The sequence below is a fragment of the Canis lupus genome, chromosome 23 (assembly GCF_011100685.1).
Source record: "Canis lupus familiaris isolate Mischka breed German Shepherd chromosome 23, alternate assembly UU_Cfam_GSD_1.0, whole genome shotgun sequence".
Taxonomy (NCBI): Eukaryota; Metazoa; Chordata; class Mammalia; order Carnivora; family Canidae; genus Canis; species Canis lupus.
The window spans coordinates 8534813-8554154 of record NC_049244.1 but is presented as its reverse complement, the minus strand read 5'-3'; the positions used below and the strand labels follow the sequence as shown (position 1 = coordinate 8554154).

Genomic DNA, 19342 nt, shown 5'->3' with positions numbered 1-19342 from the left:
CAAGTTCCCTGTCGAGGCAATTGGCACACCATGGAGCAGTTGGAAATGGTCACAGCTCTGTGGCCCACCACACGAAGGGCTCCTGGACCACGAGACTCTGCTGGCCGAGGCTGGGTGGCTCCCAACTCTGTGCCAACAAATGGAGGAAAACCGAGCCCCTGCCTACCTCAAGAATATTTCCAGGAGGCGGAGGGGGTTGCTTTAAATCTTAAAGGACAACACTGAGTTCATTTTCTGGTTCTCCAGCATACCAGCTATGTACGGTACTTCCATACAGGCAAAGTACTTAACATGTCAGTATCTCAGTTTCCTTACCTGTAAAATGGGAATGATGATACTTTCCTCATCAGGTTGTTAGATGGATTAAAAGGAACAACACATACAGAGCATTCTAGCCCAGGACTGGCACATTGTCATGCCCTCGAGAAGAGTTGGCTAGCTGTTATTACAGACAAGAGTTCAGTGTGTGGACAAGATGGAGCAGCAACAGCATGGGCAAAGGCCCTGAGACATGAAAGCCGAGTGTTTGCAGGAATACGTGTATTTGGCACATGTGGAATGAGAGTACTTCCTGTGGTGACACGGGCTGGAAGGTGTCAGGCTGGGTTGTGTCACCCTCACCTCAGCCTCCCCTGCCCCCCAGGTGCTTCCTGAGCTATAAGTCTCTGTGGGGCCTGAGAGGGATCTGGCTGTTTCTGGCAGGCTGGCAGATCGTGGGTAGTGAGCCAAAGAGGAAGCTGGGGCATCAGGCTGCAGGTATCCCCAAGGCCCTGGGCCATGGCCAAGCAAGCACTCCCTGGGAGCCAGGGTACAGTCAGAGCTTGCAGCCCAGGAGGGGGACCCTGTGGGAGCAAGAGTCAGAAAGCAGGGCACCCCTCCTGGCCCAAGGGTCTTTCCAGCCCAAATACTGGGAACCCTGATCTCTCTGTCCCTCACCAGGTCTTCACAGGGATCTTCACCGCAGAGATGACTTTCAAGATCATCGCTCTGGACCCCTACTACTACTTCCAGCAGGGCTGGAACATCTTTGACAGCATCATTGTCATCCTGAGCCTCATGGAGCTGGGCCTGTCCCGCATGGGCAACCTCTCAGTGCTGCGCTCCTTCCGCCTGGTACCCAACTGGGTCCACTATAGGGGGGCAGGGTGGGGGTATGGGGCACTAAGGCAACTCCCTCTGAGGTCACCGCTCAGTCACCCCTACTCTGATCCATCTTGACTTCGTCCAACAGCTATTTGCTGGGTACCTCAGTGCTGGTGATGCGGGGAGTACAGAGGGGGCAAGATGGGAGACATTCCTCTGGGGAAACTATTGGGATGGCCATCCTGATGACTTGCAAAGCCCTTTATGGTTCACCATGCCCCATTTAGTCCTCATAGGATCCCAGGAGAAGAGCTAGTATTTCTACATACCCATTTCACAGATGAGGAGACTAAGACTCAAGTGAAATAAATTTCCCAAAAGCCACATGGCAAATAACAGGTAGAGTCAGGTCTGCTGACAGCTCTCCTGGGGTTCTGCATGCTGGTTTCAAAGTCAGCATTTTGGAAACTCTAATGCACATACAAATCATCTGGGGATCTTGTTAAACTGCAGATGCTAATTTAGTAGGTCTCAGGTGATGCCAAAGCTTCTGGTCTGTGGACCACTCTTTGACTCCACACATGGGACTGAAGGTAGATCAGGGATGTCTTCCTGGAGGAAGTCTGGGCAATGTTGCTGGGTTCACTGGGGGCTTGGAAGGCAGGATGGTAGGGGCGGAGAAAGTCCAAGCTATGGGTTCTAATCCTGACTCCCCTGCCATGAACTAATGGACTTAAATAAGTTACTCCACCTTTAAGGGTTGGCTTCTTCATCTGTCAAAGGGTTGGCTTCATCTCAAGAGGTTACTGGGGCTCTGAATGAGGTAAGCCATCCTAAGCATGGGCTGGCACAGCAGGTATTCAAGAGATGCTAGGCACCTGCCCTCTTTGTCTGTGATAACTGAGAGGAGAGAAAGTTAGAGGCAGTTGGGCAAATCAGAGATGGTTTGACCTGATGAAGATGAGTCTGGAAAAGGAAGGACATCCCGTGCTGGAGAAATCTACTAAGGAGTTCTGGGAAGTGAGCCTGAGGCAGGGTAGGAAGCTGGTGTGGGGCTGAAGAGCAAGGCTGAGTTGGGGAGATGAAACTGGAGCTGTTGTCCTGACTCCCAGAGCCGAGCCCAGCAAAGCTGCCTCAGGCTGTAGAGAGAAACAGCAGTGAGTGCTCTGGGAGAAACAGGTGTCTGTGGTCCCCCTGGGTGTTTAGGCAGGAGCTAGCAGTGTTAAGGGTGTCCATGGTAGCAGGAACTAGAGCCCCTCACAGTGACACCTCCCTCCCCAGCTGCGGGTCTTCAAGTTGGCCAAATCCTGGCCCACCCTGAACACGCTCATCAAGATCATCGGAAACTCAGTGGGGGCGCTGGGGAACCTGACGCTGGTGCTGGCCATCATCGTGTTCATCTTCGCTGTGGTGGGCATGCAGCTCTTTGGCAAGAACTACTCAGAACAGAGGCACCGCATCAGTGACTCGGGCCTGCTGCCCCGCTGGCACATGATGGACTTCTTCCATGCCTTTCTCATCATCTTTCGCATCCTCTGTGGGGAGTGGATCGAGACCATGTGGGACTGCATGGAGGTGTCTGGGCAGTCACTGTGCCTGCTCGTCTTCTTGCTTGTTATGGTCATTGGCAACCTTGTGGTAAGTTGGCCAGTGGCCTCACATACACCACACACACATTCACCCATCCAGTCATCCCCTCTGTCCATTCACTTAACTTCCTTCCATCCATCCACTCATTCACTCAGCCATCTATCAAACTATCCATCTATCGATCATTCTCTCATCATCTGTCCATTTACCCACCCACCCACCTATTCATTACCCATCTTTCCATCTATCTATTCATCCATTCATTCATCCACCCACCTAGGCACCCATTTACTCATCCATCTGCTCACCATTCCGTCTATTCACTTATTTTTCCATCTCTCTACTCATCCATACATCTCCCTATCCAGCCGTTGATCTACTTATCAGTCACCCACCCACTGACTTACCATCCATCTGTCCACCTCTTCATGAGTCTGTTTATTCAGTTACCAGTCCTCCTATCTATTCATTCACTCACTCACCCAGCCATCCGTCACCCCCACTTATTCATTCTCATACCCATCCATCCCTTCACTCACCTGTTTATCTGTCCATCTATTCATTCACTCACTCACCCATCCATCCATCAACTTCTCTTCATTAACACATACACACACCTATTCATCCATCCATTTGCCCAACTGTCTGTCCACCCATCCATTCACTCATCCACCCATGATCTATCCATTCATCCATCACCCATATTTTTACTCTCTTATCTATCCCTCCTCTCACTAATACACCCGCACATCCGTCTGTCAACCCACAATCTATTCACTCATTCACCAGTCCTCTCCATCTGCCCATTTATCCAACCAGCTCTCTACTTAGCCATGGATCCATCCATCCATTTGCATCCCTCCTCATTTGCTCATTCATTCAATCACCTACCTAGGTACCTGTTTATTCTTTATATACTCATTTTATATTCATTAACTTATTTACTCATCTGCCAGCTATTTTATTAGTCATTTACTGTCAATGATCTATCACATGGTTTTTCAATTCAGCTTAACAGGCATTTACTGAGCCCCTGTTGCATGCAATATACTGTGGCAGATGCTGCTGGGCATACAGAGGTGAACATGGCCCTCACATTGCTCACCAGTGGGAGAGTGGGGAGATGGGGAGTTCAAACAGGCCTGAGATAACTCTCAAGCTGGTTTGAATGATCAGAGGCATTAAGGAGGAGCCCGTGGGTGGAGTCCCCTTCAACAAGGGAAATCAAGGAAGGCTTCCTAGAGGAGGGTTTTGTGATGCTAGAGTGGGAAGGAACAACAGGAGCACCGCATAGGTGCAACAAGTGGTCCAGGTAAGGCAGGGCCCACAGAGGCTTGTATGTCACCCTGGCTCACTATGGTGGGAGTCCCGCTACCCTGTCATGAGCTACCCTTGCTTCCCTGGCCACCTGTGTCCTAGAGGTGCCTTTTGCCTTGTATCTTAATAATGTGAGGAATTCTGGAGTTGAGAGAGATCAAAAAGCCAAATGCCAGAGAAGGAACTATGGGAAGAGGCAAGGTTGCGGCAAATGGGTGGTTCAGGAAGGAGTCAGTGTCCACGTGGACAGGGAGCTACCTGCCTGAGCACACAGGTGGTCCACATGTGCTCAGACATCACACCTGCATAATCTGACTCTCGCTGCTGTGGGCACTGTAGACTCACATCAGCTCAGAGAGGGTTTGTGGGTGGCTTAAGTACTGTGGGCTGCAGGTTCCAGACAGAGCCCTTCTGCAAACCTGCCTGCTTCTCCTCCAGTGTGCCTTAACCATGCAAGGGTGGCCCCCGACCAAGTTGGGGTCAAGCCCCCTCCAGCCCCACTGGTGGAGCCCCGAGAGGGGATAGGGCATCGGTGCATGGTGCCAGTAGAACCCAGTTCTTGGGCTGCATCCCCCTGCAATCCTCCAACTGACCGCCCCTCAGGATGGAGCCTCCTCAGCCCTGGGCCAGCTCCGGGAGCCACCAGACTATGTATTCTAAAGAGGATGCGAGTGCACCAGGCTCTCAGCCCAGGGCCAGGCCCGCTGCCCTCATGCACACAGCCCTGCGATTTCCTAGCGGATCTGCTTGGGGATGAGAAGATTAGAGGCTGCTGGAGGAGGGAAGCTAACGCAGCCCACGCAGCCCCCTCCCTGGTCGCCTCAGGAATTGGGCTGCTGCCGGGCGTGGGTGGAAGCAAGATTGCCATTGAAATGGGAAGTCATGATCAGGCAGGGGCTGGGGAGCAGCAGCATGATTGACGGGGAAAGCACTGGAAGAAGCCAAACCTCAGAAGCAGCAACAAGGGAGGACCTGGCATTCTTGTGGGGGTGGTTGGGGCTGCCCAGACACCCACCTCCTCTAGCCTGGGCCCTAGATACCTGGAGGTGAGGCACGGGTGAGGGCAGAGGATTCAGGGTAGGCAGCTGGGAGTGGAGGCAGTCCAGGAACCGCACCAGAGGTCAGTGTAGACAGCAGCCCTGAATCACATCAAGTGCCCTACCCCCCAGGGATGACATTAAAAAGGCTGCCGGGTGTCAAATGTGATCGTCTCCCCGTTTGGAATGCCAGCCCCTGCTTCTTTACCTGCCATTCTGTCCTTGTGAATGTGCATTGCTTCTTAAAGCAAAGGCGTGTTTCTGACTCTTGGCGCTCCAGCCTCGCCACTGCTTCCTTCAGAATTCTCGTCCCTAGGTCCTTGACAGGCATGAAGCGTGTCTTAGGGGCTTGTGACAAGCCGAAGAGGGGCCTAGAGAACCACACACCCACCTTCACATACCTCCCTGCCGTAAAGGTCCCCCATTCAAGGGAACCTTCTTTTGGGGGTGTCTGGGAGAAGACATAAAGCCCAAGGTGGGGAGGCGGTGTCTCTGGCCTGTCAGCCTCAGGAGCCAGTCTGACCCATGTGTGGGAACAAGCCCACCGTCACTTCCATTTGCCCTCCCTGAGACTGGGAAATGAACACAAGGCCACCCTTCTGTCATTCAGCTGAAGGTCTCTTTATTCACAAAAGCTAAAGTTTTACACTGGCAGGATGGTTTAACAACACAGGGGTGGAGGCGTCCAGAACCATGCCAAGAGAGATGGGTTTTGCACACCTCACTTAAGGGAGTCTTCAGTCCTTAGCCCTGATAAGTCACCTGAGTGAAGTACTGTCCCTCTGGCACCCCACAACCTCAGCCCCTCCCCCAGCTCCAGCCGTAAGTGCCTCCACCCCATCCCCAGTGTCTGGTCCCGTACCTAGCACCCATCCAAGCACCCGTCACCACCTAGCCAGCCACCTCTCTGTGTCCTGACCTTGTAGTTACAGTCCCAGATGCCTGTGCCTTTCTTCTCCTGCCATTGCCCCTTCCCGGCTCTGTCCTCCATGTCCCTCACCTGGAAAGCATAGTCGCACCTGGGAACACAGGTAGAGTGTACTCCACAGCAGGAGCCCTTGATGTCCAAGTACTGAGCCAGCTCAGAGACCCACCACTACCCCCTCCTTCACCAACAGATGTAAAGGCCCTTTCCCAGGAAAGCCCCCAGGAGCTCTGGATTGTTTCTGGGTGGGGTTCTGTTTTGTCCCTGGTGATCCCAGATTGGATCCCACTTCCTGGGGAGCAGCCCACTGTCCTCCACTACTCCTAAGGCAGCAAGAGCCCATCTGCAGGCTTCATCACTGGATGAACCCATGGTTCTCCCATGGACCCTGGGCCAAGACCCAAGGGATCTGGGGCCATGCGGCCAAATGCCCTCAACCCAAACTGTATCTGAGCACTTGGGTAAAGGGATGAGAATTTATTATCTTTTGTTTTATAGCCAAATGCACTAGATTCAAGAGAATTAAGATTTAGGACGAGGGCCCAGTGGTTTGACCCTAGAGCTGTTGGCCATCACCGATCCTTAAGGTCCCCGGGACTCAGTTGCCTGACAAGCCTGATCCATTGCCTCCACAGGTCTTGAACCTCTTCCTGGCTTTGCTGCTCAGCTCCTTCAGTGCAGACAACCTCACAGCCCCTGACGACGACGGAGAGATGAACAACCTCCAGCTGGCCCTGGCACGCATCCAGCGTGGCCTGCGCTTCCTCAAGCGGACCACCTGGGACTTCTGCTGTGGACTCCTACAGCGGCCTCCAAAGCCTACGGCCCTCGCTGCCCATGGCCAGCTGCCCGGCTGCATGGCCACATCCAGCTCCCCACCACCCCCGGAGTCACAGAAGGTGCCTCCTGCCCGTAAGGAGACACGATTTGAGGAAGACAAGCAGCCAGGCCAGGGCACCCCTGGGGATACAGAACCTGTGTGTGTGCCCATTGCCATGGCTGAGTCAGACACGGACGACCAAGAGGAGGATGAAGAGAATAGCCTGGGCACAGAGGAAGAGTCCAGCAAGCAGGTGAGTGCCCCCCAACGCATATATGCAGGGCCCGGGGCTGTGCTCTCCAGGGGTCCCAGCCCCTGCCAGACTGCTCCAGGAGTAGGGTGGAGGTAGAGGCAGCCTCACTGAGGGGTGCCAACCCTGTTTTCCCAACCTGACCCAGAGAGGACCTCGGAATGGACTATTGTCCATCATTGATCTGATGCCAGCCACGAGCAGCTAATTGTACAGAAAGGGGAACTAGGTGTGGCAAGAGAGAAACTTGCTAGAAGTGCCCTACACCCCTATGACAGAGCCAGCACTCCTGGTCCCCGCCCACCATTGTCCCCCTCCAGGACTAACAAGGTGGAATGTCTTGGTGAGGGAAGAGTGCAGTCTCCTGACCTCCTGACTGCCCTTTCCCCTCCTCCCAGGCCCAGGGCTAACTCTGAGATTTAAAAATAAGCATCCCTAAGATGGCAGGTGTCAGAGACAGCACTATCTTATCTCCCAACCTGTTATTTTTAACACTTAGGACCAGAGTCTGGACAAAAGAGACAGTGCCCCCCCCCCACCCCCTCTGTTTTCCTGTGGCCCGAGCCAGGCTCAAATGGCTCCTCCTTAGGTCTTTAGGTCAAACAGTGAGTGGTTCTCTGTGTGGTTGGGCCCGTCCTGGCTACTTCCTCTGGGCCGTGTACTGGGCAGGTTTGCTGTGAAGAGCAACTGCCGCCCCCCGCGCCCCCGCCCGTGTGTGGAATTAGAACTGAGGTTCCAGGCTTGCTTCCACATCTCTGTGCCTCCTGGTGGTCCCAGAGGCCAGCTTCCACCCACCCCTTGAGTCAGGCTGTGGGACAGTGATGGTGTATGTTGGGGGAGGGGAGGACTGGCATTGCCATGACCACAGCTACCAATTATCTCTAGGATGCTCCCTTTTCATCCCCTTTCTTTCTCCTGAGCCTGTTGACTCTGGCTCCCTGGGGCCTGTGTGTGTGTGTGTGTGTGTGTGTGTGTGTATGTGGGTGGGGAGGGGGGATACACGTGGCAAGCCATGGGAGCTCATGGGGATGTCGGTATGTCACTCCTGAGTGGAGTTGCCAGCATTTGGACAGTGGGCATTGCAGCCCAGCTGCACCCTTCCAGGGAGTGGGAGGAGGGGGAGATTGAAGCCAGGTTGACCCAGAGCTGTCTGCCTGGATCTTCTGGAAGCCTCCCAGCTGCCCACTCCGGGCCCTTGAGGGAGAGATCTTCAGTGACATGAGGCCCCATGAAGAGGGCAGGAGACCATGTTCCAGTTGCATATGGGGGACCCTGGAAACACTCTGGCTGGGTCACTCATGGGCTGGGGTCTCTTCAGCAGGAATCCCAGCCTGTTTCCGGCAGCCCAGAGGCCGTCCCAGAGCGGGGGGCCTGGAGCCAGGTGTCAGAGACTGCCTCCTCCGAGGCCAGTGTGGCTCAGGCAGACTGGCGGCAGCAGCGGAAGGTGGAGCCCCCGGCCCCAGGGTGCAGTGAGGTAACCCACATCTTTGTTCCTGAAGCCGGCATGGCGCTGCCACTTGGACTGGAGCCAGGCCATGAGAGGTCCTGGCTTACACCTGCACCTGCTGGGGGAGCTGTAGCCACTGTCACACGCAGTGTGGGAGACCCATTGGCAGAGGGGAGCATGGGCAGCCCTGTCCTGGCAGGGGAGGGATGGGGTGGGGCCCAGAGCTTCTGGGAAATTCTGGAAGCAGCCAGCTCAGACACCTGATGCAGGACTAACCCTACACCTTCATGTGTTCACCCCACCTCACTCAGTCCCCGTGCTTTGGTCCTCTTTGGCAAATGTTTGTCCTGTGAATTACCCCATCCCAGGGGACTTTCGGGGGGTTGCTGAGAACAAGTTCCTGGCACACTGGCGACCAGCTGCTTCTCTCCTTGACTAAAGCAGAGGCTGCAAACAGAAGGCCTAGTGTAGAGTTTTGTTCTGGCCACAGAAGGGTTTTAATTTCAATTTACTACCAACATTTAAAACCCAGTAGCTTTTATATAAAAAGACGAAAACAAAAACCAAAAAACCAAAAAGCCAAAGTAAAAACAAATCTGCATTTCTGAAATGTAGAAAAAAGTGGAAAAAAATGAAAAAACATTGGAAGAAGAGCCACCCTGCTGGAGACAAGTGATAACCGCCTCCTTGACGGATGAGCTGGAGCTCTCTGGTTTGCCCCAGACCCCACTTGCCTAACTTCATTCCACTACCTACAAGCATTCCACCCCATAAGCATTTGTGTCCACAACCCCTGAATAAAGGACTGTGGTGTGTTTACCAGGCCCCCACCCTGCACACCCATCCCCGCTCACACCAAGCACTGTGGAAGGTGAGGTCAAGTGTTCAGAGACAGTGTCCGTGGTCCTCGGTCCCGCGGTTGTGGCTCCCTCCAACGGAACGTTGCACGTGCTGCCTTGTCCCTTTCATGGAGGGGCTTATGGGAGGCTTTGGGATCATGATCAGCTTTGGAGCATGAGCGTCTGCTGGAGTCTTCATCCCAACGGGGCAGCTCACACCTCTCTGCTGGAGGGTCTGGCACACAAAGGCACATGGGAACAGGAAGATGCAGGAGGGGCACAGATCACAGAGAGAAGGGGCTTTCGTACTGGCATGATGAAACTTCTTCCTCTCCTCAAATCTGTTCGTGGTGGGACCCATCAAAGGGAGAGAGAGATGGGCTGAATTCTCCTGAGAAAAAGACCCCTCCTCTCACCTGCAGCGGGATCCTGAGAACTTACCTCCCACCCGCTGCGCTGGGTACTTTATGCAGCTCCAGTGTCTGAAAAGCACAGAGACCTCCTCTGGCTCATCCCTTTTCCAGCTCAGCTGCCCAGTGAAGCTGTGGGCAGAAGGATGAAGGCTTCAAAGCCACAGGGACCCCGAAAGGTCTAAGGCTCTATCCTATACCCGGGAGCCCCCTCAACTCTCCCCACAGCGTCCAGCCCTTCCCCATCACAAACACCAAAACTAAAGGGGACTTTTAGATAACAGCAGAGTGAGTCATGGAAGGAAGGGAAAAGAAGACAGCTTCAGGAGCAGAGGCAGGCCCGGGGACTCAAACCAGCTCATCTCCAAGTGGAGCCTGAGACAGAGCGACACGGGCATCCCCACTTAGCTGGTGGCATGGACGGGATCCAAGACCACTGAAGCCTCCCCTTCCTTCTCAGAAGCCCCTGCCTTGCCCGTCTGCAGAGTGGGCTCCTAGAAACAGAGCCTAAGACAGGCTGCCTGTGCAAATGACTTACGGAGGGAGTGCCCTTGGAGAAGCTGATAGGGAGGTGGGAGAAGCAGGATGAGGCCGACAAAGAAGCTTCGGAAGGCCAGGTACCGAATTCGGGTTTCAGCCTGGTCCAGTGGGGAGCCCTGGAGCATGAGCTCCACATGGCATTGCCCCACCCCGAGGCAAGAGGCTGGCCTTGTGTCTTCCCATGTCAGTGCAACACTGGGTGTCAGTCACCCCTGGCTTGGGTTGTAACCCCCAAGCCATTACCAGGGACAGCCACTCCCCGGCTATAGACTGTTCTGGAGAAGGGGCCAGCTCAGCAGCCTGCGTTCACAGTGCAATGGCATAACAGGAGGAACGGGACAAAGCACCCACAGTGAGCACTGCTGCACCCCCGCCGATGCTGTCACCCACACCTGACAGACATAGACACTCACAAGGGCATACCGTATGCACATGCCTCTCTAGAATCAGATTATGCAAGGTCAGGGTTCGAGAACCCTGTGTGGCCAGGCAGAGAAGTCTCCGATACCTTCTTGCTTTTACTGCAGACTCTGCCATCACACCAGCATTCATGAGTTGGGTGAGAAGTGTAGGCTGGGTTGCTGGCCTGTGCTCTGCACGTCTGACCTCACACCTGTATGTGCCTGTGGTCCTGGTTGATTCTGTTCTGGGTGTGGCATGCCTGTCTCCTCCGTGTGCGCCAAGCTACCACCGTGAGTCCTTTCCAAGTGTGAGTCCATGTTGCTGCCCAAGTCTGTCTGTTCTCAGTTGGATGCATTCCCCATCCCCGCTGTACCCCATCCTAGACTCCAGCAGACCAGAACCACAGACTCAGGAGCCCCTGAGGTCCAGCCTCAGTTCAACCCCAGGGCAGGTTCCCGCCCACCCACACTGGGCTCAGATTTCCAGGTTATGCAATGGAAAGTAGTCTGAGCACCTCCCCTCAGGGAGCCCCTGACTGCCCCAGACTCTGGGCTGAAGGCTGCAAGCTTCCACATGGCCCTCACCCACCCCACCCCACGGCCCTGTCCACAGGCTCCCGAGGACAGTTACTCGGAGGGGAGCACGGCAGACATGACCAACACAGCAGACCTCCTGGAGCAGATCCCTGACCTGGGTGAGGATGTCAAGGATCCAGAGGACTGCTTCACTGAAGGTACACAGCCCCAGAGGGGCAGAAGACCCAGCAGCTCCTTGGGGCCCAAGGCCATATTGGACCCCACTCTGACCCCAATACTTGCATCCCTCCCCATTCCTTGTGACCCTGGGGCCCCTCCTTCCACCCAGGACCTAATGACAAGCCTGCCTGTGGAGTGCCAATCTGGGTGGCTGTGGGTCAGCTGTACTGAAGACCCATGACCCCACATTGGTAGAGTGATGCCCCCCTCAGCAGCAGGGACTTCATCCTCTTCATCTGTGCCCCTGGCACAGAGCCTAGCCTTTTCTGTAAATGCTCATGGGTGTGACATGTGACCATGTTGGTCATCAGTATCTGTAGCTTTTATGAATCGGTGGTATATTCAGAAGGCAGCTGGGGGTAAAATGAGAGTTTGCCCTCCACATGGCTACCAGTGAGGGGGTTGCCATTCTCAAGGCTTAAAAACTGCAAACATGGAGAAGACCCAGAAACAGAGTACCCCAGGGGTTCTAGAATATTCCCCCAGGGGGAGAGTTTCCCAGATGAGCAGAGGAGAAACTGGAGCCCATCCCAGCCCCAGCCTTCCCTCTGCTCAGATCTCCCAGGCCCTTTGCCCTGGGTGCCTAGTCCGTCTGGCTTTTCCATGGAGTTCCTGCTGGACGTGGGTCCCTGAGGACAGCACCATGGTGTTCCCCACTGTCCCACCACGCCTGCCCACCATGTCACCCTGTTCATAACTGCTTTCTCAGTCACCCCTTCCACCATCCAACATTTTGCGATCAGATGTAGTCATATGCAGGCCCTGACCTGGGCCTGACCCCACCTCCCTTCCCCGACAGGCTGTGTCCGGCGCTGTCCTTGCTGCGCCGTGGATACCACACAGGCCCCAGGGAAGGTCTGGTGGCGACTGCGCAAGACCTGCTACCGCATCGTGGAGCACAGCTGGTTTGAGACGTTCATCATCTTCATGATCCTGCTCAGCAGTGGAGCACTGGTATCCTCCTGGGGATGCAGGGAGAGGGATGGAGAAGGGGGGAGGGCAGGGAACGGAAGTCTCCAGCTGGAGAGCCAGGCCAGAAACTGGGGCAGAGCCTCTGCTGAAGATGTGCTTCCCCTGGCCCCCAGAACAGGAGTCAGCTCACAAAATGACAACACCACACACATACAGAGGTCATCGGGCAGGCCCCTGTGTTCCACCAAAGGGGAATGATTTCACATTCACAGTGTACAGCTGGCATAGGTCGCAAGTCACCAGCCTTCTGCCCCCATGCTCTGGTGACACACCCACCTGCACATAGCTCCATTAGGCCATTTCAATGCAGTTACCAATGCTGGCTGAGATTGCACTGGTAGCTCCACTTTTTCTGGTGTTCCAGGGCTAGAGGCCATGCTATGTAGTTCACACATTGTCACATTTGATCCCAACAATGGCCCTTTGTGGAAACATGAGGTAACCTGCCTAAGGTCCCACCACTCACAAGCAGCAGATGTGGCATTTAAACCCAGGCATCAGGTCCTTTGTCTTGACCTTCCATTTGGTCAATAGATCTTTCCTCAGTTCGCCTTGTATCTAGTCCTGTGAGCCATGAGGAGCAACAGGAGGAGGAGACCCCAGCCTCAGCCTCAGCAACTCAGAGTCTAGTTGAAATCAGATTCCATAGTTTTGAGATAGAGATCAGGTCAGGAGAGAAAACTGAATAGGAGTGGAGCAAATGACCAGCAGGTCAGGGGAACCAAAGCAATCGGGAAGACTCCCTGGAGATAGCAGGTGAAGCTAAACTATGGAAGACAAAGAGGTTTCCTGAGACCAGGAGGAACAGGGAGGCCCTCCAGGAATGCCCCATGTGGCTCCCAAGCACCCTCTTCTGATCTCTCAAGAGTCCTCTTAGGAAGAGATGGGACAGCCCTGGAGAGGGTTCTAGAAGATGCTGGTGAACAGGGAGATGGGTAGCCAAGAAGCCAGGAGAGATCACAATTTTCCTGACCTGGGGAAGCAAGCACTTAACATTGTTGAGGAGGTGAGAACCCCATGTTTGAACAACTACCAGGGAATCCTTTGAACTATGGAGCAAGAGAGAAGGGCACTTTGACCCAAGGCTATGTGCTGCCTCCTGGGGGGCAGGCCATGGGGAGGCACCATGATTGTCACTCCTAGATCTCTGGGCCTCCCACCCCATCCTGTACTGCCCTCCTCTGTTCCAGAGTGGGCCTGGAGCCATGACTTGCAGGCTGCATGCTGTTTTACCATTGGCAGCAAGAGCCAAATCTCTGTAGGCTTCAGAGAAGGATGATTTGACAATATGTTAACGAGTTTTGTTTTTAAACAGCCACAAACAAGGGCAGCCAGAGCCATGTAGTCTGAGCTGTGGAGGAAAAACTCAGCCTGGCATAAGTGAGGAGGAGTTTTGGCAAGCAAATGGTGAATCTAATCAGGGTAGACAGCCAAGCACGGTTTTAAAAAAAACCACGTCGATGATATATTGAGAAAAAGAAGTCTGAATGTGTTATTTAAAGTTATAAACTTGTTTAACAGAAAGCAAACTATATATCCCTTCCAAATCGTTGAAGGGGATTTTCTTTTAAAGAAAACAGAGCTCTTACAGCAAAAGAGAAGAGAAAAAAGAAGGAACAAGGAAACATTAAACCAGGAAACAGAAAATAATATGGCAGAGGCAAAAGCTAACATGTGTTTTAATAATAATGGTAACTGGATAAAATTCATATTTTCAAAGGAAAGGACTCTGGATGGATTTTTTTTTTAAACTTCACCTTTGTGCTCTTAAATGACAAACCAAGACAGTGTCCCTCAGAAATATTAAAAGTAAAATGATAAGATATATCAGGCAAGTGCAAACAATGACAACAAAAATCAGTGTTCTTTTTTTTTAAGATTTTATTTATTTATTCATGAGAGACAGAGAGAGAGAGAGGCAGAGACACAGGCAAAGGGAGAAGTAGGCTCCATGCAGGGAGCCTGATGTGGGACTCGATCCCGGGACTCCAGGATAATGACCTGGGCTGAAGGCGGGTGCTAAACCACTGAGCCACCCAGGGATCCCCAAAATCAAAGTGTTTTTGTTTGTTAACATTAAACAAGGTTGAATTCAGCATAAGAAGCTCAAGATAAAATAAGGTGGGTCTAAGCCATAATAAAAATAAAACTATTATATTTTTGCTTGGGATTGCATAGCACTTATATCAAACAAAAACCAAAAGAAAACAAGAAAAAAAGTGGCAACAGTGCAATAGTACAGGGAGATTTTACCACGCTTCTATTAGTTCTTGACAAAGCACATAGATAAAGACAACAAAAGGGCAGCTGGGTGGCTCAGTCGGTTAAGGGTCTGCCTTCTGCTCCAGTCATGATCCCAGGGCCCTAGGATCAAGTCCCACATCTAGCTCCCTGCTCTGAGGGGGAGTCTGCTTCCCCCTCTCCCTCTGGCTGCCACTCCCCCTGCTTGTGCTCTCTCTCTCTGTCAAATAAATAAATAAATAAAATCTTTTAAAAAAAGAAGACAATGAGAGATCTAAAAGTATGTATATAGTTAACAAATTTGATCTAGCCTAATAATAATGAAAGCAGTAACATTTAAAATAGCACCCACCATGTGCCAGACCCTGTTGTAACCATTTTACAAAGATTAATTCATTTGAGTCTCACAATAACTATTGTGTTGAGTTGTACTGAGTACTTAATTAAGTACTATTATTAAGTGTATTTTATAGATAAGGAACTGTTAGATATAACAAAAATAGAAAGATTAAAAAACAATCCTTAGAAGTGTAAAAGTAATTCTTAAACTCTGGATCAAACAAAATAGTTTGGTGGTAGGTTCATGGGTGTTCATTATATTAAAAAGTAAGCAAATAAATAAAATCCAAAGGCTACTCATGGACCAAAGATGATCGTGTGTTGTAAATCAAAGATTATGATTCAACCAATTCTATCCACCTGAGATCTAGAAAAATAAGAAAAGAAAATTAGAGGTAGAGAAAAAAAACTGGCTGGAGGGATTAAAAAAAAAACTAGAAAATAATAATATCGAGAGTACTGCTTATAGGATGCAGCCACAGCTGAAATAAGAGGAAAATACATAGGGGTGCCTGGGTGGCTCAGTCAGTTAAGCTTTTCACTCTTGATCTCTGCCCAACTCTTGATTTCAGGGTCATGAATTCAAGCCCCGCATTAGGACCCACACTGGACATGGAGCCTACTTAAAAAAAAAAAAAATCATAGACTTAAACACTTTTATTATTAACTAAAAAGAATGTAAATTAATTAGTTAACTCAAGAAATTATAAATATAACAACAAAATAATCTTAAAGACAAGGAAAAAATAAAATTTAAAAACAGATCAATCAATTAGAAAATAAATAATAAAACTGATATGAAATTCCAAAGCTGATTCCTTGAAAAATTAACAGTAAAATAGATAAATCAGTAGCTAATTAGATTAGCTAATCTCTCACATCTCCAAGGGTGGGTTCTTTTGCATTCTCAAACAAGAAAATAATTGCAATCCTGTTTAAATGTTCTAATGTATGAAGAAAGATGGAAAGTCTACACATCCTTTTTATGCAAGCTAAATAATGCTGATTTTTAAAACCTCAAGTATATCAACAGGAAAACCATAGATCAGTTTTAATACTCCATTCTTGGGATGCCTGGGTGGCTCAGTGGTTGAGTGTCTGCCTTTGGCTCCGGGCATGATCCCAGGGTCCTGGGATCGAGTCCGTCATCAGGCTCCCTGAGGGGAGCTTGCTTCTCCCTCTGCCTATGTTCTGCCTCTCTCTGTGTGACTCTCATGAATAAATAAATAAAACATTTAATACTCCATTCTTATTAATAGTGTCACAAAAATCCTGAAATACGTGCAAATATGAACAAGCAATATATTTTAAAAATTGAATAAGTCATAACCAGGTCTGTTCTAAAATGGTAGAATGATGCCATACTAGGAAATCTATTTATATGACTAGAACAGCGATGAAAAACCATATAGTTATCTCAATGAATGCCTGATTTCTAAAACTCTAGTAAGAATAGAAATAAAATACATTTCCTTAATTTGGTGAAAAATATATTCTCAAATTAATTTCTATTATCATCATTAGTAGTAAAACACTTGAAACATTTATATAAAAGTCAGGAGTAAGAAAAGGATAATTTCACTACTTTTTAGCTGTTGTTCCATTATTGAATAATAATCTTTAAGTACTGGCCAGTGCAATTAATCAAGAAAAGTGAAGATACAAAATAAAAACTGGAAAATAGAAGAACTGAAGTTAATAGAGTGAAGTATAAAATCAGTTAAAATAATAGAAATAAAGAGAACTATAGCATTAATGGTAGATAATAATTGCTACAAAAATTTTTAAACCTATTAAAAATATTATGTAGCCAGTTATAAAATAAATACCGAAAGAATTGTTGCTGTGGTTGTTTTATACCAACAGAAACCATTTAGTCATAAGTAACGTTTCTGGAATTGTCCTTATTTGCCAGACATTGTAAGCATAAAATAACTGGAAATAAAAGGTACATGAAGAAAACTCTAAAACTTTGCTAGGCAGTATAAAAGAAGACCAATCAAAAAATATACTATAAGTATACTCTGGTCTTGGGTAGGAAGACTCCAGATTAGATCCTAATGCAGTTAATAAATTCAACATAATAACAATAGATTTGCAACATTTTTAAAGGGAATTTGACAAAAATTACTAAATTTTATTTTGAAAATTACTAAAAATGGCCAGGAAAATTCGTATGATACTAATTCAGGAATAGACAGCAAGAAGTAAAAGCACACAGAGAGGTTCAGTAGATTTAAACAAGTATAGAAATGTAGTTTATGTGATAAAATTGACTTCTAATCTACGGATTTGAAGTGGGTTCTTTAATAAAGTAACAGTGACAAGCACTCTGAAAAACATATTAAAATAGATATTTGCTCTTTACCAACATATATTGGATTTTTAAAATTGTAATGTAAAATATGAAGCCAGAAAGTTCAAAAGAAAGTAAAAGAAGAGAAGAAGTGTCATATTTTCCACCAGCCTTAGACTAGGTAGGGGCTTTCTTAATGTGACACTGAAGGTTCTACTAAATGAAAATGATAATAAATGATATAATTACATTAAATGATATAATAATAAATGAAAATAAAGTGTGGAACTAAAGTATGGTAAACAAAATTAAAAATTATTTTTATAGGTTGAATTTATTTAATTTTTTTCTTTTCCAAGCTTTTATTTAAATTCCAGTTATTTAACATACAGTGTAATATTAGTTTCAGGAGTAGAATTTAGTGATTCATCACTTACATAGAACACCCAGTGGTCAACACAAGTGCCCTTATTAATATCCATCACCTATTTGGCCCATCCCCACACCCACCTCCCTTCAGCAACCTTCAGTTCTTTATAGTTAAGAATCTTTTCTGGTTCGCCTCTCTTTTTTTTCTCTACATGTTCATCTGTTTTGTTTCTTAAATTCCACAAGTAAGTGAAATCATATAGTATTTGTCTTCATTTGACTGACTGATCTCACTTAGCATAATACCCTTGAGCTCTATCCACATCATTGCAAATGGCAAGGTTTCATTCTTTTTGATGGCTGGGTAGTATTCCATTATATATACATACCACATCTTCTTTATCCACTCATCTGTCCATGAGAACAGTAAACAAGATTTACAAGGCACACAACTAGGGTGGAGTATGTAAAACAAAGAGTTCATGTCGCTGAATAGATCAGGCACTCAACTAAAAAAAAAAATTAGACTAAGAATATGAACAGACAATTTGCAAAAGGAACATTGCAAATATCCAAAGAAATGATGTCAGCATTACTAGTAATAAAATAAGTTAAAATGTAACACAATACAACTTTCATTCTTAGTCTAGGAAAAGTGATGGAGGAGAGACCCCACCACCATCGGGGGAGTGGTGAGGAAAGAGCCAACTTCATGCACTATGGTGGAAGTGTCTGTGGATGTCCCCTGCTGGAGATCCTGTACCCAGTCTGTACCCAAAGTGCACCTTTGACCTGGCACCCCAATTCTAGAAATTTATCCTGAACAGATAATCAGACACATTGTTCACTGCAGTGTTGTTTCTACCAGTGATAAATTGAAAACAACTGAAATGTTCGTTAATAGGTGCTTTGGCTAAATACACAAGAGTATATGCAAATAATAAAATATCGTGCAGCCTTTTAAAAGAACATTACTGTGTGCATTCACATTGTAGAGTAGATAAACACTCACAAAAGATTGTTTAGTGGAAAAGAAATTTAAAAGCAAATTATTTAGTATACCTTAGAGAATTGTGTACTCATACACACACAGAAACAGTGTCAAAAAGAATCTCCACTTAAATGTTGGCAGTGGTTACTATAATGTCATGAAATCGGAGGTGTGTTCTGTTCTTTTTTATCATTTCTTTATTATTTAATTTTTTGTAGGAAGCACACGTTTTTATAATCAGAAAAAAAAAACACCTACTTTTTGTCTTGAACAACTCCAAGAGTCCATTTTAGGACCTGAATCATCCTGCCATGCTGTCTACACTGACTGGATTAGCCATATGTATGCCTAGGCAGTGCACACCAAGGCTGACAGTACTGGCCACTGGGGTCCCCATGGCTCACATGGGCCCTACGGGCTGCCAGGGAGGCCCATAGTGACAGGCAGAGGCGACTCCCTGGGGCCCCCAGTGACGTGTTCAGTTGCCTAGATGGGGAGCCTCCGAGCACACGGTGGGCGGGGAGAGGTGGCTTGAGAGATACGGGTACAGATCAGGACAGGAGCTACAAGAGGGCACTGGGGAGCCTGCAGAGTTCCTCCATTGGCTCAGGAATTCAGGTTGAGGCAGATACGAGGAGGTGGAGAAAGGCACCTTCTAGCATTTTAAGAACTGGGACAACTGGATTCTGAGGGTTGCAGGAGCTTTGGGATCCCCAGGA

General features: G+C 48.9%; 1 protein-coding gene across 1 annotated transcript in view; it reads left to right on the top strand.

Annotated features, from left to right (window-relative positions):
* The window catches only part of SCN5A (sodium voltage-gated channel alpha subunit 5), a 78185-nt gene that overhangs the window by 41555 nt on the left and 17288 nt on the right, over positions 1–19342 (top strand). Inside the window, 6 exon segments of the mRNA NM_001002994.1 lie at positions 940–1113; positions 2365–2721; positions 6588–7025; positions 8341–8496; positions 11273–11393; positions 12215–12369. Coding sequence (NP_001002994.1) covers positions 940–1113; positions 2365–2721; positions 6588–7025; positions 8341–8496; positions 11273–11393; positions 12215–12369 — 1401 coding nt within the window.